The sequence below is a fragment of the Dipodomys spectabilis genome, unplaced genomic scaffold (genome assembly GCF_019054845.1).
Source record: "Dipodomys spectabilis isolate Male_0828 unplaced genomic scaffold, ASM1905484v1 ptg000173l, whole genome shotgun sequence".
NCBI classification, from domain to species: domain Eukaryota; kingdom Metazoa; phylum Chordata; class Mammalia; order Rodentia; family Heteromyidae; genus Dipodomys; species Dipodomys spectabilis.
The window spans coordinates 2,434,159-2,457,395 of record NW_024870850.1 but is presented as its reverse complement, the minus strand read 5'-3'; the positions used below and the strand labels follow the sequence as shown (position 1 = coordinate 2,457,395).

General features: G+C 39.2%; 1 protein-coding gene and 1 pseudogene across 1 annotated transcript; both read left to right on the top strand.

Annotated features, from left to right (window-relative positions):
* LOC122119890 overlaps positions 1 to 23,237 on the top strand; it is a 59,524-nt pseudogene that overhangs the window by 10,092 nt on the left and 26,195 nt on the right.
* On the top strand, positions 19,997 to 20,582 carry LOC122119743 (coiled-coil-helix-coiled-coil-helix domain-containing protein 2-like). The gene is given in 2 exon segments (XM_042693788.1): positions 19,997 to 20,047; positions 20,049 to 20,582. Coding segments are annotated over 2 exon segments (489 nt in total). The 5' UTR covers positions 19,997 to 20,011; the 3' UTR covers positions 20,502 to 20,582.

The following is a 23,237-nucleotide window of genomic DNA, read 5'->3' as shown; positions in this document are numbered from 1 at the left end:
TTGTTGCATTTTTTCATATATTTTTATTGTAAAAATACTGTACAGGGTGTACAGTTACATGAGTAGGGTAATGAGTAACGTTTCCTTTAGAGCATTGTTACCTCCTCCTTTGTTTTCCCCAACCATCCCTTCTCTCCCCTGTTCCCTAACTCCTCCTCCCCCAGCCCTGAAATTGTAACGTTTGTTTTCAACATAGTGTTTTGTACATCTCATTGTTACAATAGGTTAACCTGAATCCTTATTGTAGTATTTTGTTATATCCCTTCCAGTCCCCCAAATATAAAAAAGTATATACAAGATATAGGACACCGGGGCTGGGAAGGTGGCTCAGTGGTAGACCACTTGCCTTGCATGCATGAGGCCCTGGGTTTGATTCCTCAGCACCACATAAGCAAAAAAGAAAAAAGCCAGAAGTGGAGCTCTGGCTCAAGTGGTAGAGTGCTAGCCTTGAGCTGAAGAGCTGAGGGACAATGCCCAGACCCAGAGTTCAGGCCCCAAGACCGAACCCTCCCCCCCCCAAAAAAAGATACAGGACACTGGAATCAAATACACTGAAAACAGGCATTATACCATGAGGGAAGAACATGCAAAAGAAACAAAAGAATCACATAGTGCATTATAAATACATTAAAAACAATGGCGAGAAAGAAAAAAATCAGTTGTGTCCCTGTATTTGAGTTCATTTCACTTAACATCATCTCATATGGTCATATGTAAATAACTTTTGACCTTTTCTGCTTGTATTAGAAGTGTACTAGTTATTGCAAACAAGGGAAACCATGGAAGTTGGGTGCAGGTGGCTCACACCTGTAATCCTAGCTACTCAGGAGGCTGAGATCTGAGGATTGTGGTTCAAAGCCAGCCTGGCAGGAAAGTCCGTGAGACTCTTATCTCCAATAAACCACTTGAAAACCAGGAGTGGTGCTATGACTTAAGCGGTAGAACACTTGCCTTGAGCTGAAGAGCACAAGGACAGCGCCCAAGCCCAGAGTTCAAACCCCATGACCCACCAAAAAATAAAAATAAAAAACCAACAAGAGAAACCATGGGACCTCTGTTTCTTTGGGCCTGGCTTACTTCACTTAATACAATTTTTTCCAAGTCTTTCCATTTCCTAACAAATGGGGCAATGTCATTCTTTCTGATGGAGGCATAGAATTCCATTGTGTATATATACCACTTTTTCTTGACCCATTTATCTACTGAGGGGCATCTGGGTTGGTTCCATATCTTAGCTATGGTAAATAATGCTGCAATAAACATAGTTGTGATGGTAGCTTTAGTATGGTCTTGTTTGTGATCGTTCGGGTAAATGCCCAAAAGTGGGATTGGAAGTGGTGCTGTGGCTGAAGTAGTAGAGCACTCGCCTTTAGCTGAAGAGAACAGGGGAAGCTCCCAGGCCCAGAGTTCAAGCCCCATGACCAACCAAAATAATATACTAGATTTCTTGATTACAGCCATTCTAAATGGGGTGAGGTGTAATCTCAATGATGTCTTGATTTGCATTTCTTTTATGGCCAGAGAAGTTGAGCATTTCTTTATGTGTCTATTGCCCATTCTTGTTTCCTCTTCAGAGAAGTTGCTTTTTAAGTCTTTAGCCCACTTATTTATTGGGCAATTTTTTTAAGGATTTGTTGTTGGGTGATGTAAATCTTTGAGTTCTAGGTATATTTTAGATATGAGACCCTTGTCTGTTGTGTGGCTAGTTAAGATCTTCTCCTGGTCTGTGAGCTTTCTATTAATCTTGCTAGCTATGTCCTTTGCCATTTAGAAGCTCTGCAGTTTCATGATATCCCATTTTCCAACTTTTCTTTGATTTCTTGTGTTTCTGGGTCTTTATTAAGAAAATTTTGGCTTATGCTAAGGAGCCCTAGAATTTCTCCTATTCTTTCCTGTAATGTTTGCAAAGTGTCTGTTTTTATTTGGAGTTTTTGATCAATTTGGTGTTGATTCTGGTGCAGGGTGTTAGATAAGGATCTAGTTTTCTACAGGTGTTTAACCAATTTTGCCAGCACCATTTCCTGAAAAGGCTGTTTTCATACATTCCAATTTTTAGCTCTCTTGTCAAAGAGTAGGTGGCTATAGGTCTGTGGGTTCAATTTTGTGTCTTCAGTCCTACTCCATCGGTCCTCAGGTATGTTCTTGTGCCATCTCCCAATTTGGAGGCTCATCTCTTCATGAAGAGTTTCTTGGAATGTATTGGAAGAGAGTACTATAGGAAACCACGTTCTGTTGCATTTTTAAAACATCTCATTTGCTTTCTTACATACCTGAGAATTAAGATCTCTCTTGAGGCTTCAACTATTTTTTCTGGTAGCTAGTGCAGAAAGAGTTGTTTGATACATTGCGGCTTCAAGGAAAGCCACAGGGCCTTCCTTAAATAACCCTTGTCTGCATCTGAAAGTTTATCTTAAATTGAGACAGTATCTAAATTGCATGGTCTTTCAGATAACCATGGAACTTAAACTGAGCGGCTCAAAAACAAATACTTATTTATCACACATGTGGTGCTAGTTACCCCAACACTAAAACAAAAGAATATTTGGTGTCTCATGAAGATCCACTCCATGCTTAATTGAAGGTATCCTTTTTTTTGGTGGGTTACCAATGAAAGTCAGTAAAATCAAGCTCTGTGCGATTTCATATGGACATCTTCTTATGAATATCTCATAAAAGTTGTAGTTTTTCAATGTATTGAATTTGTGGAGAAACAACAATTGAATTGACCATTGTGATTGCATTGATTTGAAGTTAAGTTTTGGATTATTCTTGATCAATTTCTTATGTCTCCTGTGCAGGTTTGTTTTCAAGTATTATCAGCTTGTCCTGGCCTTGACTTTTGTTGTTGAAGAAATCAACAAAAACTCCAATCTTTTATACAACATGACTTTGGGATTTGATATCTATAATGCTGATTTCAGAGCTTCATCTGCCTTTGAGAATCCTTTTATTTGGCTTTCTGGGCCGAGAAAGATCCCTAACTACAACTGCATAGGAGAAAGTAAGTTTGTAGCAGTACTTGCAGGCACATCAGGAAAGACATCTGTGCAGATTGGAACACTGCTGGAACTCTACAGATTTCCACAGGTGAAGGGGAGAGGGATGTGTAAGATGTCTGCATTGGTTCCATTTTCAGATGTTTTAAGATAATGTTATTAAGTCATAATATAAAAGCATGTTATTTTAAAATATCCAAAGCTAAGTACTCCAACATACTGGGTTATCCAGACGCTCACTGTTTCAGAAAAAATGGAAAATGTTAGAGAAGACCACAGGATGACCATGAGCTTAAAGCTTGTTGAATAATTTTGTAGAAAGCAATCAGGAAATTGGAAATGACTAATTGAGTAAATAAAGTTAAGCATAGAAAAAACAAAATGATTACATTTTCTGTAATCTGTGGAAGTTGAATTTAAAATATGAACATGAAATACATAATCAGTATAAAAACCTATAGGTGGCCAGAAACACATAAAAATGATTAAAATGGCTAAATTATGGTATACATAGAAGTGGATTTCCATGGTGTAAGCACTTTGGACAATTACCACTAGGAAATTAAAGGTTTAATGTATGAGGGGTATGATACTAAAAGGAAAATGGAGCAGGTTTGAAAAAAAGAGGAATAATGCCAAGTATAGTCAAAATAGTCAAGTATATATGAAAAAGTGAAACAAGGAAACAAGGGAACGAGTAGTGTTGGAATAGGTGAAGCCAAATAATAGAAATCATGGGATAATTATCAATAGGCATTCTATACATAATTGACATACTCAATTGAAAAATCATTGTACAATGATTTAAAATAAATTTTAATTTAATTTATAAACTTCAAAAGTCAAACCTTTTCTTCCATCCAATACCACCTGTTGCTAAATATAAATCAAGACTGAGATTGTGATGTATAGGAAATTTCTGACTTGTAAACCTCCATTTTTCTTGCCCTTTAGCTTACCTTTGGGGCTTTTGATCCTGTCCTGAGTGACCATGGCAAGTTTCCTTCTCTCTATCAGATGGCCCCAAAGGACACATCTCTAGCCATTGCCATGGTCTTCTTACTGCTTCATTTCAGCTGGAACTGGGTAGGGCTATTGATCTCACAAGATGAGAATGGCTTATCGATCCTTTCAGAACTGAGAGAAGCAATGGACAAGAACAGAATCTGTGTAGCCTTTGAGCATGTGATCTCTGGCAGTACTGTGACACAAGTACTTAACATCATGGCAATTCAGAACCAGATTAATAAATCATCAGCAAATGTACTTATCATTTATGGGAGTAAGGAATACTTGCTAGACTTAATGGCATATTTCCTTTTAAAATTCCAAACAAACACATACAGCAATGTATGCTATATTATTCACAATTTTGAATGGCAGTAGCAGAGTCATGCTCACAGTGCTGAGAGCACATGTAATAGCAGCATGTAGAAGTCTGGAAATTACTTTTAGTTCATTTGATTTATGTAAATGGACTATTTCCAACACGTATTTAAGTATGTCTGAAAGAAAGAATGTCTTCTGAATTCATTACTCTTTCTTTCAGGTATTTTGGCCCAGATTTAGAATACTATTATAACAGATGATGCTTAGATTTTATGATAAATAAATGAACTTTTAGAAGTGTACAATTAGCATGTTTCTTTCCTACCTAAGAGTCAGTGAGTAAAAATGAGAATGAAAAAACAAAGAATGTAAGCATAAGGATGAAGTTATGGTATATATAGAAAAGGTGTTAAGATCAGTATCAGGCATTTTTATATTACTTAGTAATATGTCATATTACTAAGGAGTAACATGTCAAAGTTCCTTCTAAGAGGGGAATTACCAATATACATTGAGGCAAAGGAAGTACTGAAGGAAAGCAAATGGTAACTCCCCCTTCTTACTAGATATGGAGCAGTGTATGAAGTGTCCAGATGATGAGTATGCCAACACAGAGAGAAACCAGTGCCTCCCCAAAGCTGCAAGTTTCCTGGCTCATGAAGAACCCATGGGAATGGCCCTGGACTCTGTGGCTCTCTGCTTCTCCACCCTCACTGCTGTTATTCTAGGAGTCTTTGTGATATATCAAGACACTCCCATTGTGAAAGCCAACAACCTGTATCTCAGTTACATCCTGCTCATCTCCCTCATGTTCTGTTTCCTCTGTTCCTTGCTCTTTATTGGCTGTCCCAACACAGTCACCTGCATCCTGCAGCAGACCATATTCGGGCTTGTCTTCACTGTGGCTGTTTCCACAGTGTTGGCCAAAACTGTAACTGTGGTTCTGGCTTTCAGGGCCACTTCTCCAGGGAGAAGAATAAGGTGGCTGCTGGTATCACGGGCTCCTAACTTCATCATTCCCATCTGTACCCTCATCCAGGTGACTCTCTGTGGACTCTGGCTGGGAACTTCTCCTCCCTTTGTGGACGCAGATGCACACTCTGAGCATGGCCACATTATCATCCTGTGCAACAAGGGCTCCCTCACTGCCTTCTACTGTGTCCTAGGATACCTGGGTTCCCTGGCCTTAGCCAGCTTCACTGTGGCTTTTCTGGCCAGGAACCTGCCTGACACCTTCAATGAAGCCAAGTTCCTGACTTTTAGCATGCTGATGTTCTGCTGTGTGTGGCTCACCTTTCTTCCTGTCTACCACAGTGCCAAGGGGAAAGTCATGGTGGCTGTGGAGGTCTTCTCCATCTTGGCCTCCAGTGCAGGGCTCCTGTGCTGCATCTTTGTCCCCAAGTGCTATATCATCTTGATAAGACCAGATAGAAATTCTCTGCAAAGCTTCAAGGACAAAATCCACACTGGGAGAAAGAAGCCTTCTTAATATAAAACTCAGGTTTGGATCAAATGCATAAAATGTCCAAACTAAATCCACACTCTTTCCCATTTCATATTATATTATATTGTGAGAATTTCTTCAAAAGTATGTAGATTTCACTGATTTCTCTAGTAGTATTATAGTTACAAAGTTTAACCAAAGCTGCCTAATTTTGAATTATATTCTGCTTGTTTTAGTTTCTCTCTGATCTGAATCCCAATCATTAATCATTCCCAATATTTTTACACCTGTCAATCTCCTCTATTTGCTTTTCCAGTCACTTTTGTATATTTTTAGTTATCCTATATCCTGTCTTTGTATTAGTATTGTTTAGTTCTCTAATAAATTTCATTAGATTTTCCTTTTAATTAAGTTCTAGAATGTTTTTGTGTGTATGCTGCTCATGGTACTTGAACTTAGCCTGCATACTGACCATTTCTTTCTATCTTTTTTTGTTGGTTTGTGGTTTTGAACTGGGCCTGGTTGCTGTCCTTGTGCTCTTCAGTTCAAACTGAGCATTGTACCACTTGAGCCCCTGTGCCACTTCTGGTTTTCTTGTTGTGAATTGGAAATAAGTGTCTCATGGATTCTCCTGCCTAGGCAGGCTTTGAACTGTGATCCTGAAATCTTAGCCTCCTGAGTAGTTGGGATTATAGGTATACACTACTGGTGCCCAGCTTACCATTTCTTAAAAGTCATGTGATACACCTACTTCCAAATTACACAAAACCTTTGTCCGTAAGGCAGAGACCCAAAATGTTTTCTCAGACTGACTCTTCTTAGCCTTTCTCCATTGGAACAAATTGTATTGTCTGGACCAACTACTTGAAGGCCAAACTAAACTGTTCATGTGTTTATTTCAAGTGTTGTAACACACCTGGAAAAGTAACTGTGATTATAGAGCTCTGATTTCCAAACCATCTTTTTTTTGCTAGCAAGCATCCTTCCAATAAAGTTATAAGATACCTCCCAATAGACTTTCCAAGTTTTTAATTTTTGCCTTAAAAATGATAGGATCTTTAGAAAAAAAATACTTTGAAACTGAATTAGTAAAATAAATGAAAAATAAGAGAAGAGTCTTTTCCTGGAGATCTGTGAATGTTGACTTACCTTAATTCCGGGGTCAACCATTTCATGGACTGGGAGCTGATCTTGCAACACTTTGTCATCTAATACAATTTTTAATTTATTTTTTTATTGTGAAAATACCATACAGAGAGGACACAATTACATGGGCAATGTAATGAGTATATTTTTTTTTATCAAGCATTGTTGCCTCCTCCTTTGTTTCCCCTTCCCATCCCTAATACAATTAAAAAAAAAAAAAGAATCCTAATCTGGCTGCCAGTGGTTCCTGCCAGTTATCCTAGCTAATCAGGAGACTGTTATCTGAGTATTCCGATTTGAAGCCAGACCAGACAGGAAAAGTCCATCTCCAATAAGTTTCTCAGAAAAAGCTGCAAGTGGCAGTGTGGCTCAAGTGGTGATGTGCTAGCCTTGAGCACCCAGGCCCTCAGTACAAAACCTTAAGACAGGAAAAAAACTAAGCCTGGAAAGAATGAGGAAATTTAACAGGTCAGAGAGGACATGCTTCTCCTCTCACTCCAACCCCATTCACCTACACATGTGTCTCTCTATTTCCAGGAGTTTAGGAAGTCATTAGCAGCATTAAGAAATGGTCTGGGCATAGAATCTACAAATTACAGATCTGACAAATTATTGATAATAGGATGCCATAAAGCTGTGAAAACTCCACTCCTAAAGAATGAAAATGAACTTTACAACTTTGGTGGGAGGGTGGGGTGAAATGGGAAGGGAAGGGGAAACAAATGAGGAGACAATAATGCTTGAAAATAAATGTACTCATTACCTTGCCCATGTAATTGTAACCCCTCTGTATGGTATTTTCACAATTTTAAAAAAAGCACAGTGACACCCATCCTAGCTACAGATTTGCAGCCAAAGGATTTTTAGACACCACAATCCACATCGTTTCCACGGCAACGACATCTGCATCCAGGGATGATACTGATCTCTTTTGTATACAGCCTGATTGTCTTTGAGTTTATTAAAATTCTTCCCCATTAAAAAAAGAATGAACACCCAATTAACACACTGGCAAAAGAGCATAAAAGAATTTTTTTCAAAACAAGAAGTACAATGACCAATAAATACATGAAGAATTGGTCATTTCCCTGGACATGAAAGAAATATAAGCCAAAATGCATTGAATTTTATCTCACTGCATGCATAATTTCCATCACAAAGAACACAAATAACAAATGCTTGTCAGGAAAAGGGAACACTTATACACTGTTTTGGGAATATAACTTCGTACAACTTGTGTGAAGATCAGTACAAAGGTTCCTTAAAAAACTAAAATTAGGGCTAGGAAGGTGGCTCAATGGTAGAGTGTTTGCCTTGCATGCTAGAGACCCTAGGTTCAATTCCTTAGCATCACATAAGCAGAAAAAGCCTGAAGTGGTGCTGTGGCTCAAGTGTTAGAATGCTAGTCTTGAAATGAAGAGTTGAGGGACAGCGCACAGGCCCAGAGTTGAGGCCCCACAACAGACAAAACAAACAAACAAACTAAAATTAGGTCTGTGATAAGAGCTGAGGGACAGTGCCCAGGCCCAGAGTTCAGGTCCCATGACCAGATCAAAAAAAAAAAAAAAAAAAAGATGGTTTAACTCATCTTGGCTTAGTTTCAGCATGTCAATATTTGCTAGGAAAATGTCTATTTCTGCCAAGTTCTCAAACTTATTAGCATAAAGTTTTAAGAAGTATTCCCTTATAATGTTCTAAATCTTGGTTGTTTCTCTGGTGATGTTTCCAGTCTCATCTCTGAGTTTATTTATTTGGGTGTGTTCTCTTCTTTTTCTGATAAGATTTGCTAAGGGTCTGTCAATTTTGTTAATTTTTTTGAAGAACCAACTCTTTGTTTTGTTGATTCTTTCTATGGTCTTTTTTGGATTCTAATTCATTTAATTCTAATTTAATTTTAATTATTTATTTCCATCTACTGGATTGGTGTTTATCTTTCTGCTCTTTTTCAAGGAGGTCCAAATGTCTCATTAAATTGTTATTTTCAGATCTCTCTAATTTGTTGATGTGGGAACTCAGAGCTATAAACTTGCCTCTGAGTACTGCCTTTGCTGTGTCCCAGAAGAGCTGTAATTTGTATGTTCATTTCTGTTGAATAGAATGAACATTTGAATTTCCTTTCTAATCTCTTCCATGACACACTGGTGATTCAACAGTGTGTTATTCAGCCTCCATGTGTTACAGTACTTTCTTTGGTGGCTTTTGGTGTTGAGTTCTAATTTTATTCTCTTGTGGTCTGAGAGAATGCAAGGTATAATTTTAATGTTTCTGAATTTGGACAAGTTTGCTTTGTGACCTAAAATGTGGTGTAATTTGGAAAATGTACCATGTGCTGCTGAGAAAACCGTGTATTCTGATGCTGCTGGGTGAAATATTCGGTAGATGTCTGTTAAATCTAGTTGAACTATGCAGTTGTTTAGATCTGAGGTTTCTCTGTTGAGTTTTTGCCGAGTTGATCTATCTAGTGGGGACAGTGGTGTGTTAAAGTTCCCAACAATTAATGTCTTTGCATCTATGTGAGATTTGAGGGAAAGTAGTGTTTCTTGGATAAATTTGGGTGCTCTGTTGTTTGGCAAATAGATATTTAGAATTGTAATAACCTCCTGATGGAGAGATCCCTTAATTAGTATGTAGCGACCTTCTTTATCTCTTCTCACTAAGTTTAATTTGAACTGTATTTTATCTGATATTAGGATTGCAACTCCTGCCTGTTTATGGGGGCGGCTTGCTTGGTAGATTTTGTTCCAGCCTTTCACTTTCAAAAAGTGTTTGTTTTTATGGGCAAGGTGTGACTCCTGAAGGCAGCAGAAAGAAGGATCTTGCTTCTTAATCCAACTAGACAGTCTATGTTGCTTCATTGTAGCGTTAAGTCCATTTTCAATCTTTTCATTCACCATGTTTAGCTGTAGTGTTTGTAGAGCTTTTGAGGACCTCTCCTCTGGATTATTCATTATCTGTTCTGTCATGAGAGGAAATTGAGATACCCGGACTTGCCATTTTTCTTGTGTTTTTCTGGCTTGTTCTGCCGATTTTGTATGAAAGTAACACCAATTTTTCCTAGATCACTATTTTAAGGCATGCATCAACCAGAGCCCTGTAGTTGCACAGTCAAAATGGCTGCAGATACAATCTAGTTCAAATAGATACAATCTATTAGCATCAAACAACTATGTTATTAATGGGCTACGAACAGCAAGGAGGAATTTGGCAAATCAGAAATTATTAGGTTTAAGGAGAAATGTGGGGAAAAATAGGATTAGAGGGATGTGTAGAGGTAAAATGAGAATGAAATTAACCAAGTCCTAATCTCAAAGAGGGAAATGGATTGGACAGAATATAAGGGAAGCGAGAAAAAAAGAGACAAGAAAAAATGGAAAAACCAAATTTAAATTTAAAAAGTGAAACTTAAAAATTATCTAAGTTTAATGATCATATTGAGAGAAGAAAGGGATAGGATGAGAGGAGGGGAGGGATTGAAAGGAGACATGAAAAGCTTAAAAATAAACTCTTAAAAATTTTATAGGTATAAAGAGATAATACAGCTATTAAAGAATTTAAGCCTAAGAGGTTTTGAATTGAGTAATAAATTTCTGGATTAAGTGTGTACACAATTGGGGATAAAGTCTAATAATCGACAATGGGTATTTATCTGAGGATGAGCAGAACAGCAATTAAGTCACGCAAAAAAGAACGGAAGACTCTCTTGCTGTTCTTTTCTAGCTCTCTCTATCTCTCTTGCTGTTCTTTTCTAGCTCTATCTCTCTTGCTGTTCTTTTCTAGCTCTCTCTATCTCTCTTGCTGCTCTTTTCTAGCTCTTTCTGCTTTCCCTCTGCTCTAGCTCTTTCCTCTCTTTCCCAGCTCTCTCTCATTCCCAAGCCTTTCCCAGCCACGTGGAGTGCCAACCTTGGCTGGTCCCAGCAGGTCTACTGAATAAACCTACCTCTTACCTGAATACCAAAAAAAAAAAAAGAACGAAAGAGAAGAAAAATGAAAAGAATGAAAAAGAAAAAGGACCAAAAGGTCAGTAGACATTTTTAAAAGCACACACAAACACATATACCTAAAATGAAAATTATAAGAGGAAAAAAATTAATAGAAAACAATTTTTAAATTAAAAATTTTAAAAGGTACAAAAAAAGAGTTCTTTGATTTTTTTGGGGGGGGAGGAGCGAGGGGATGGGAAGATCCTGTATCTCCCTTGTGTCTGTAACCAGTCTCTTGGTGGAGTCTCTTGTCTGCTTGTGGTGCTTGGTTTTCCTGTGGCTTGATTGGTTTCTTATGTCAGTTTGTTTGAGCAGTCAGAAAAATGCTCCGCTTGACCCAGGATTTTGTGATCCTCCTCCCAGGCTACTTCAATGAGAAGGAGATCTGCTTTGAGTATCACAAAAGAGGGAGATGGCTATTTCCTCTAGTTTGGAGATGCTGTGATGAGCCTAGGTTCTGGGTAGTTGAGGCCTTGCAGCAAATAGTAACTTTTCCCTGAGGGGCTAGATTCTGAGACACTCACAGAGCCCAGCCTGAAGCCATTCAATTGATTGTGTAGGCTGCTGTAGGGAGGGGCAGCCTCTGGCTCTGTTACCCAATGTGAAGAAAGCAGCTCCTGGGGCTGGCAGAGCTTGCTAGGCCTGGGATGGGTGACTTTTCCCTGGGTGGAGCTGAGCTTGGCAGGTCAGGTCAGGTTCCTGTAATCTGCAAAATGACTCTTTTGTTTTCTTCCAAGGCCTGATTTTGAGCTAGCTGGGCCTTTGTCAGTATCAAAGATAGAGATCTCCAGTGGTTGTGGGGTGGAGGGGTGGCCTCCCCTCCTGTTTTCCCTGAGATAGAGTCAGGATGTCAGGGTTCTACTCAGACCGGAGTCTTGGTTCCTGGGTTGTCTCTGGTCTGTGATCTGCAGGATGAAGATATCTGCTCCTTGTCAGTTCTTGCTGGTGTTGAGTAGAATACACTCACCTGCTGTGTCTAGCTCCTTTGTCCCGGATTCTCTTTGTCACAGCCATGGCTACTGGCAAGTGTTGAGATCTGTCTCCTTGCCTGGATTTTTCCTCTTTGGCCAATTTCTCTGTACTGTGATGGTACACTTGATGTAATTCTCTGGCCTAGGACTGTTCACTGGAACACTAAAACTGCTTTCTATGCAGGAGCATGTTTAGCCTCCAGCTTCTCCTCCACCATCTTCCTTTGACTCCCTCCATAAGACTCTTATCTCCAATAAACCATTAGAAAACCAGAAGTGGCACAGTGGCTCAAGCAGTAGAGCCCTCGCTTTGAGCTGAAGAGTGAAGGACAGTGCCCACACCCAGAGTTCAAGCCCTATGACCAAAAAACAAAAGCAAAAAATAAAAAAAACAAGAAGTCAAAAGGGACAATATATACATAAAAATGCTCTATATCTATGGCCATGAAGGAAAGGCAAACCAAAATGACCCTGAATTTTATCACACTCCTGTCAGAATGACTATCATGAAGAATACACATAACAACAAAAGCTAGCTAGAATATGTGGGAATCCAACACTTATAGACTCTTCATGGAAATGTAAGTTCATGCAACCATTATAGAAATCAGTATGGAGTTTCTCCAAAGAACTAAAAGTAGATCTCCCATGCCAGCCAAATATGTCATCCTAAGCTGTATATTCAAAGGAATGTAAGTATAGTTACAATAGTCATAATTGGACACCCAAGTGTACTGCAGAAATATTCACCATAGCCAAACTATGGAAACAGTTCAGATGCTTTCTAAAATATTATTCACAATCAGAACAGGAATATTTTACTGGTATGATAATGCAGATAACTGATGATTATCATGTTAAATGAAGTAAGCCAGGTTTAGAAAGATAAATGTCACATGCTTTTTCTAAAATGTGGAAGCCAGACCTAAAAACAACACACACACACACACACACACACACACACACACACATACATACTTAAGAAACCCATATACAAGTAAACATTTTTGTAATTATGGGAATTTTTGAAAAAGTTTGGAGGAAGTGGAGGAGGAAGTAGAATTTTTTATAAAATATGTGCAATACCGACATCAAATATAGTGAAAGCAGGGGTTGTACTGTGGGGGAGGGACATACAAAGCTACAAAGAAATAATCTTATAAATGAGTTAGAAACAAATGCATGAAAGAAGAAAACATTTAAATACTTACCTAAGGGTTCATTTTCCTAACATCACATTATCTGACCTTTCCTGCTTGACTCATACATATACTACATATTGCAAATAAGGGAAACCATGGGACCTTTGTTTCTTTGGGCTTGGGTTTGTCAGCATAATTTGTGGAGGAGATGGGGAAAAACAAGTCGGTTAAGGATACAGGTGGACCCGATGCAACTATGAGAAGTACAAGTTGTCATGTCAAAAACGAACTTTACAACTTTGGTGCGGGGGGGGGGGGGATTGGATGGGGGGGGCGGGGGGAGGCTGGGAAGGGATGTGAAGGGTAAACAAAGGAGGAGGCTGCAATGCTTGCTAAGAAATGTACTCATTATCTTGCCAATGTAATTGTAACCCCTCTGTACAATATGTTCACAAAAAATAAAAATTTAAAATTAAAAAAAAATATGTGCAATAACAAAGTACATATGTGGCTGTAGATGGCATAACTACACTTACTACAATCTATTGGTTAAGAGCTGGAGGAAAGATAAGGAAAGAGGGAGTAATATGTAGAGATATTTAGGTTGAAATGTAACACAAGCAGGTGTCAAATACACAGTGAATCTCTTCTAACAATTAATATACATTAAAATGTAGGACTCAAGTGCAGTTGAGATCATATTCAATTATAGGCATTATATAGATGAGGCAGGGCAGTGAATAGAGATGGAGACGAGAAGGAAGTGGACCAAAGTCAATGTACTTTTTGCACATATATGAAAATGGAAAAATGAAACCAGCTGAAATTCTTTTAATAAGGAAGGGGTGGATGAGTGTGACATGGAGAGTTTGAATCTGATCACAGCAAATTGCATGTACATCTAGAAATGTCCAAATGTAATTTTTTCTAAAACTAATACACACTACTAAAGAACATAAAAATAAGTGTGAAAGTTCTATTTGTTGCAATAAGTATTAAAATGATTAAGATCATGTGCAATCTCATTAGCAAATTTTGTATTCTCACAACAAAGACAGGTTGTTGAAGGCCCCATTATATTTTCAAAAGCATTGAATATAAAGTATGAAAGTTTCTGTGAATCCCATAACACATACTTCCATAGTTAGCCCTACTAATAACATGCTGTTCTAGCATGCCAGTATAAATATATGACCAGCATGTCATTAGATTGCTCTTTTCTTGATTTATGCTCTCATGCAATTTCTGTCCTGCCCCATATGTTATGGTTCTAGAAGTGTATCACAGTATGCAATCAACCGAATAGCCTGGAATAGGATAAATTCACTGCACGTTAGAGCCATTGTTTTAAGGCCATTGAGGAGTTTGTATAGATTCTATGTCTAATATATTTGAGTTGTAGGAATTATAGAGATAGTTTTGATAGGGGAGAAAGGGTTGTTTGGGCAGGCACAGATTCTCAGAAAAGTATAAATACAGACACCCAAGGTGGTGAATGTTTCAATGCTTCATGACAGTATATTGACACATTAACTCAAGATGTACAGTGATATTGCCAGGTGTAAAGGTCAAAGTTCAGCATACAATTCTGTAGCTCATGCACTGACCATTGGCCTTTGCTGAATTCAGCATGATCATTCATTCTCCAGGCAATCATAGATGGCCACATTTGTGGAATCTTCTGCATGGGATTCTACTGAAACTAGCCTCGGTCAACCAGCAAAGTTCTGTGGCTGTTTTGGACATTGGGTTTGTGAGATATCCTCTGAGTGTGATGCACTTTTGGGTGTGGTTGGCATCTCCCTGGCATGAGCTCATGCCAACCATCTCACCTTTCATCTAACATGGCATCTATTGATGCATTCCAGTTGCATCATCCCTAGTAGATTTCATATGAATCATTTGCTACTCCAGGCTTGCAATCAAATCTAACAAGAGAACTTCATCCAGGGGGTCTCACTCGCTGTGGTCTTGGATGAAATCATAGTACCTGGGGTGGAGAGAACTTGAAAATATGTTTTCCAACTTGTGTTTATTTCCCGGATGCTGGGCCTCAGATGCAGAACCGCGGGGCTGGGTGTTTTCCACATTCTTACCCGGAAATGCAGAAAATTGCAATGACAGAAGCTGAGTAGCCATCCCTGCCAACAAAAAGGCACATCTACGCATAGGCACAAATACAAGATATATATGTCCACCTGATCCCACGGGCTTCACTTCCAGCCAGAATTCCAGGTTGGCAGATGCTTTAGTGATGTTCCCTTTGATTTTCACCCTCCTTCTTCTCCAGCTTCCACTTCTTGTCAGCTTCTTAGAAGGCACTACCTGCTTTTCTAGAATGAAGCACAGGGCATATATGGATGGAGATGTGATGATTTCTGGGTTCTTTCCTCTCTACACTTTGGGAACAGATCGGAGTAACAGTGATGTTTCCCATAATGAAGCCAACACACTGTAAGTAATTCCTCCATAATTTTAGTTCCACTTACTCTTTTGTTCCCAGGATTGGAATGCCTGAGCCCTGGGGGACTCACAATCATGCTTTCTGTATCCTCTTCCACAAACTCTCATCAGACATGAGATGCAGTAGAAATATTGGTTTTATTAGGTGTGTACTATGCTTCCAAGTTGGAAGAGAAGTCTCTGGTTTCTTTCCTTGTAACTTCTCCTTTCCAGGGTCATGATCTCTCCACTTTATTCCAGCATTGCTATTTGATTCATATTGAAATAGATGTATTTGCCTATAGCAATGGCTCCCACCTCTTTTTCAGTGCTGGGGTAACAAAAATAGAATGTGAGATGGAGGGCCACATTTGGAGGCAGAGGTGACAGGATCAGGAATTCTTTCACTGCTTTATAATAAATTTGTACATATCCTAATCATTCATGACATTTTCACTACCACACTCTTTTTATGAAGCCAGCATAACCCACCCTCATCCCAAAACCAGGCAGGGAATCATCAAAGAAAGAGAAATATACACCCATTACTCTGATGAATATTGACGCAAACCTTCTCAACAAAATCTTGGCCAATTGACTTCAACAATTCATCAAAAGAATCATACACCACGATCAAACAGGATTCATTTCAGGGATGCAAAACTGGTTCAATATATGCAATACAATATAATTCATCACATCAAAAAGAGCAAAGATAAGAACCACATGGTTATCTCAATAGATGCAGAAAAAGCATATGAGAAGATCCAACACCCCTTTATGATGAAGGTTCTGGAAAAACTAGGAATCCATGGAACATTCCTCAATATAATAAAGGCTATAAATAACAAACCTACAGCCAGCATTATACTTAATGGTGACAAGCTAAAGCCATTTCCTCTAAATTCAGGAATGAGACAAAGGTGTCCACTCTCCTCACTTCTCTTCAACCTAGTATTAGAATGCCTAGTGAAGTGCTTGATTTCAGATGTCCCCTCACAGACCACCAGAGACCATGATCAATGCAAGCAGCAAAGAGTCATTTATTGCAAGCTCAAGTTTGGTCCTCCATGCACTCAGTAACCGGTGATGCTAAGAGGCCCCGAGCATAGAATCAGCACAGCTTTTATAGTATTAAACAAGTTCACAAGTTCAGGGGGTTTCCACAAAAGCAAGTTCACAAGTTCAGGGGGTTTAAGTCCACCCTGACCACAATTTCCTTTTTCTGGAACACTTAGACAACTGTTCTGTACCTTAAGGGTGGGCAGAGTTGGTGGCAACCTGTGGTTTTTCCGAGAACTATTTTTCTCTTTGTGGGTTACTCTGAGGGCAGCACAGCTCTCTTTGGGGTTTACTCTGAGGGCAGCACAGCTCAGGGGGTTGATCTTAAAATGGAGTTACTTTAGCTCTTCACCTAGCTACAGCAATAAAACAAGATGCAGACATAAAAGGGATCCAAATAGGGAAGGATGAAGTAAAACTCTTCCTCTTTGCAGATGACACGATCTTGTATTTAAAGAATCCCATGGACTCCACTCCCAAGTTACTTGAGCTGATTGGAAGTTTTGAGAAAGTAGCAGGATACAAAATTAATCCTCAATGGCTTTCCTGTATGCCAATAATGAGAAGAGCGTGGCTGAACTTAGGAAAGCAACCTCTTTTGTAATAGCCACAAGGGAAAAAAAATACTTAGGAGTTAACAAAAGAGGTGAAAGTCTGTATGATGAAAACTTTAAAAACCTGAAATATGAAATTAAAGGAGAATTAAGCAAGTGGAAAAAACCTCCCGTGCTCCTGGATTGGGAGGATTAACAGTAAAAATGGCAGTACTGCCAAAGGTGATCTACAAATTCAATGCCATACCTATCAACATTCCAACCTCATTCTTAAATGAAACAGAAGAAGCAGTCCAAAAATTCATATGGAACAATAAAAGACCCCGAAGAGAAAAAACAATCCTTAGTAGAAAGAACAGTGCTGGAGGAATATCAATTCCAAACTTCAAACTCTACTACAAAGCCATAGTAATAAAAACAGCTTGGTACTGGCACAAGAACAGACCTGAGGACCAACGGAATAGGACCGAAGACCCAGAAATGAACCCACAGACCTATAGCCACCTAATCTTTGACAAGGGAGCTAAAGAAATAGAATGGAAGAAAGCCTTTTCAGTAAATGGTGCTGGGAAAATTGGTTAAACATTTGTAGAAAACTAAAACTAGATCCCTGCACCAGAATCAACTCCAAATGGATCAATGACCTCGAAATAAAAGCAGACTCCATGAAAACATTACAGGAAGGAATAGGAGAAACTCAAGGGCTTCTTGGCAGAGGCCAAAATTTTCTTAATACAGACCCAGAAGCACAACAAATCAAAGAAAGGTTGGACAAATGGGATTGCATGAAACTGCAGAGTCAAAGGACATAGCTAGCAAGATCAACAGAAAGCGCACAGACTGGGAGAAGATCTTCACTAGCCATACAACAGACAAGGGTCTCATGTCTAAAATCTACTTAGAACTCAAACAAACTAAATCCCCCAACAACAAATCCTCAAAGAAACAACTGCCCGATTAACAAATGGGCTAAAGATTTAAAGGGAGACTTCTTTGAAGAGGAAATAAGAATGACCAATAGACACATGAAGAAATGATCAACTTCTCTAGCCATAAAAGAAACACAAGGGGCTAGAAAGGTGGCTCAGTGGTAGAGCGCTTGCCTTGCATGCCTGAGGCCCTGGGTTCGATTCCTCAGCACCACATAAGAAAAAAGAAAAAAGCCGGAAGTGGCACTGTGGCTCAAGTGGTAGAGTATTAGCTTTGAGCTGAAGAGCTGAGGAACAGCGCCCAGGCCCAGAGTTCAGGCCCAGATTCAAAAAAAAAGAAAGAAAGAAAGAAAGAAAGAAAGAAAGAAATGCAAATCAAGACAATGCTGAAATTCCACCTCACCCCCTAGAATGGCTATAATCAAGAAATCTAATAACAGATGGTGGAGGGTATGTGGCCAAAAGGAAACCATATTGAATTGTTGATGGGAGTGTAAACTTGTTCAACTCTGGAAAGCAGTATGGAGGTTCCTCAAAAGACTCCACATAGAGCTCCGCTATGACCCAGCAATCCCACTTTTAGGCATTTACCTAAAGGATCACAAACAAGGTCATACCAAAGCTACCAGCACAACCATGTTTATCGCAGCATTATTTACCATAGCTAAGATATGGAACCAACCCAGATGCCCCTCAGTAGATGAATGGATCAAGAAAATGTTATATATATACATATATATATATGTGTATATATATATATATATGAATTCTATGCCTCCGTCAGAAAAAATGATATTGCCTCTTTTGTTAGGAAAGGGAAAGACTTGGGGGAAAATCATATTAAGTGAAATAAACCAGACCCAAAAAAACATAGGTCCCATGGTTTCCCTTGTCTTCAGAGACCAGTACATGTCTAGGACAAGCATAGGAGGTAAAAGGCTAAGTACATATGACCATATGAGATAATGTTAAGCAAAATGTACCCCAAGACAGGGACACAATAGGTTTGTTATTTGTTTTTTTTCTTTCTCGCTAGTGTTTTTTAATGTATTTACAATAGATTATGTGATTCTTTTGTTTCTATAACCACTGGATTTGATACTGGTGCTCTGCACCTTTTACGTGTGTGTGTATATATATATATATATTTTTTTTTTTTTGTAAGGGATATTGCAGAATGCTTAAATGAGGATGCAGGCTGACCCATTGTGAGGACAAGATTTATCATACACTATATTGAAAGCGAATTTTACAAGGCCTGGGTGGGGGGAGGAGGGGAGGGCAGTGATGGTAGGAAAAAAACAAAGGAGGAGGTAACAATGCTGGCTATGAAATGTACTCATTGCTCATGTAACTGTACCCCTCTGTACAACATTTTTATAAGAAAAAAAAGAGAAAAAGATCATTTCTGGGCTGCAGGTCTTTGAGACATAGGTCCGCCAGCAGTTGCCAGCACTTCAATAAATACTGCAAATGTGACCTCTCAAAATATGGCTTCTTTGTTCATTGGTGACTGAGTTCTAACACAACACCACAATTTTAGCAAAAAGCTAAGGGGCAGTGTTACAACCTTGAGTTCAAGCTCCAGAACTAGCACAAACACACATGTGCCCCCCCCCCCACATATCCAAACAGAATTACAAAGGAAGTTCTTCAGAAATTAAACCAGAGAAGCCTTTAGGTAGGCTTCAAAGGGACAATAAACTGAAATAAATGAGATGAACCAGCAACTTAGAAACACAAAGGGGTTGAAAAAATAGAGAATCTAGGCTATTGGAAAAGACTGGATGAAAACATGAAAAAAATCAAAATATCACAAATCCACAAAATTTTCTTTAGGACAAAATTATGCATCAGATATTACATTGATATAAAATTTTGATGAAGATGTTTTTAGTGCTTACATTTATTGGTAAAATAAGCAGAAAGACTTAGATGGAATAATTTACTTTTAAAGATGCTTATGGCTTCGTAGGTTTCGTCGTTTCTGGACGTGGTTCCTCGTTGGGGTGCAAGATGCCGCGTGGAAGCCAGAGCCGCACCTCCCGCATTGGCCCCACCGGCCAGCCGTGCCCCACAGATGAGAGCTGCACCCAGGTCAGCTCCTGCAGCCCAACCTCCAATGGCAGCCCCAGCATCTGCTGTGGGCTCTCCTGCAGCCATTCCCCATCAGCCTGGGCTGATGGCCCAGATGGCGTCCACAGCCGCTGGTGTAGCTGTGGGCTCTGCCGTTGGGCACACACTGGGCCATGCCATCACTGGTGGCTTCAGTGGAGCTGGTAATGCTGAGCCTGCCAGGCCAGACATCACTTATCAGGAGCCCCAGGGAACTCAGCTGGCGCAGCAGCAGCAGCAGCAGCAGCAGCAGCAGCAGCAGCTTAGTGGCCCATGCTCCTATGAAATAAAGCAGTTTTTGGAGTGTGCCCAGAACCAGGGTGATTTTAAGCTCTGTGAGGGCTTCAATGAGGAGCTGAAGCAGTGCAGAATTGCAAATGGACTAGTTTAACCATGAAGTTCAAGTTGAAGAAATGGAAAATCACCTCTGATGACCAAGTTAATTTAACATAGAAATGTAATTGGTAGTGGCACTATAAAGTGTAAAACTATAAGTTAACTTCTTGTTGTTAATTGCATTGTTGCCTCAAGAGTGGCCATGGAAGAGGGTATTGTTACTCTTAATACAAGTTCACTGAAATGGTATAGAGTTGAGGCTGACAGCTGTTTGTATGGCCTTCATTATTCTGATGTTATTTTGAGTTAGTTAGAATAAACTGATTTCTTCCAAAAAAAAAAAAGATGTTTATACTTTTACACAATAATGTAGAAGACATGGTAAGAAAATGATGGGAGTTCTCTTATACTGAGCATTACATGAATTCAGATGCCTCTTGTAAATAATCAAAGTGTACGTTGCAAAAGTATAAGAGAAAATACATATTAGTATGTATGTATATATGAAGGTTACTTTTCTACTCTTCATTAGAGGGAATATACGCTATTCTGATGAGATGTTAACCTTGCTTGTCCTGTAAATATATCATCATAAAGGAGAATGTTTCACTTATAAACCGGAGGGTTAACAGTACATAGAAATGTAGCACATTTTTTAAGCATTGTTAAGAAATCTGTGGCATATATTTCATTCTAGTTAAGAACTATTGGGGGGGGGGTCTCACTAATTCCCACAAGTCAAGTTCACCTTGAAACACCTGGTAACAACTCTCAAGAATCCTAGAACCCCTCAAATGGCCTCAAGGATTCTAAACTATACATGGAGTGATGGTAGGAAAAGGTAATTTTCTCCATGTGTAACTGAGGTCTTATGTAAGTTTCTCTCCTATTTTTTCTCATTACTTGACATGCATGTACTAGATTGCATATCAGCATATGTGAAGAATTTGTCAACCCTAGATCTGTTAATAGACTACTAATCTTAAGGACTCAAATGGTTTTTATTTCTTGCTATTGTTTCTAACATATTTATAAGATGATTTCTTTGATGCTTTTGTATGTCCCTCCCCCATGGTATAACCCCTGTTTTAACTGTTTTTGATGTTGGTATAGTTTGGGGAGGGGAAGGGAAAAAACAAATTGTTTAAATAGGGATGCATGTGGACTCATTGCAACAATGAGATGTACAAGACGTTATGTCGAAAAATGAACTTTAAAACTTTGGCGGGGCGGGGGATGGGAGGGCAGAGATGGGAAGGAGAAACAAAGGAGGAGGCAACAATGCTTGATAAGAAATATACTCATTACCTTGCTCATGTAATTGTAATCCCTCTGTACAGTATTTTCACAATAAAAAAACCTAATTAATGAAAAAATACATGCTATGGAAAAAGGTTTGTACCTCAGAAGCTTTCCTTCTTGCAATAGTGGAAGTCACTGCTGGCTGCATGGAGCCTTCTAGACTATGAGCCAGGCATGTTCTCTCAGCCTGCAAAGACCCCAGGTCTTCACATGTGCTGACTCACCTTCTCCACTCATTGACACCAAAACTTCTCTCCTTATGAACACAATTATGACCATCTTCTCCTGCACACTATATACAGCTCTGATAAGATTCTTACATTGTGACTTTTCCTTGTTTTTCCACCTTGAAATCTTAAATCAAACACGAAATGCTGAAACTATTATAGTAAAGATGAAGGAATAGAATAAATTCACTGCATGTTACAGCCATTGCTATAGAGACATTGAGAAGTTTGTATAGTTTCAATGTCCACTATATTTGAGTGGTAGGAATTATAGAGGTGGTTTTGATAGGGGAGAAAGGGTTGATTGGGCAGGCACAGGTTCTCAGAAAAGTATAAATACAGACACCCAAGGTAATGAATGTATCAATGCTTCCTGGCAGTATATTGATCATGTACTCATGATGTCCAGTGATAATGCCCTTTGTGAAGGTCAAGTTGAGAATACAATTCTGCAGCTCAACTTCTATGCTATTATCCATTGCTGAATTCAACATGTTCATTCATTCTTCAGGCAAGCATAGATGGACACATTTGTGGAGTCTTCTGCATGGAATTCCACTGAAACTGGCTTGGGTCAACCAGCAATTTTCTGTTGCTGTTTTGTACATTTGGTGTGTGAGATGTCTGCTGAGTGGGATGCCTTAAAGAGTTGGGATGACATCTGCCTGGCATGAAACTTCGGGAACCACCTCACCTTTCACATGATATGGCATCTATTGATGTTTTCCAGTTGCATCATCCCTAATAGATTTCATACAAATCATTTGCTAATCCAGGTTTCCAACAGAATCTAACAAGAAAACTTCATCCCCAAGGTCTTTCTCTCTGTGGTCATGGATGACAGCATAACATCTGGGGTGGAGAGGACAACTGGAAAACATGTTTTCCAACTTGTTTTTATTTCCCAGATGTTGAGCCTCAGATGCAGAACTGCAGGGCTGAGAGTTATCCACATTCCTACCGGGAAATGCTAAGTTTGCAATGACAGAAGCTGAGTGGCCATCCTGTCAACAAAAAGGCACATACACACATAGATGCAAATACAAGCTATTTATCTGTACCTGATCCCATGGACTTCACTTCCAGCCAGAATTCCAGCTTGGTAGATGCTTCAGTGATGTTCCCTTTGATTTTCACCCTCCTTCTTCTCCAGCTTCCACTTGTCAGCTCCTTAGAAGGCACCACCTGCTTTTCTAGAATGAAGCATAGGGCACACATGGATGGAGATGTGATGATTGCTGGGTTCTTCCCTCTCCACACTT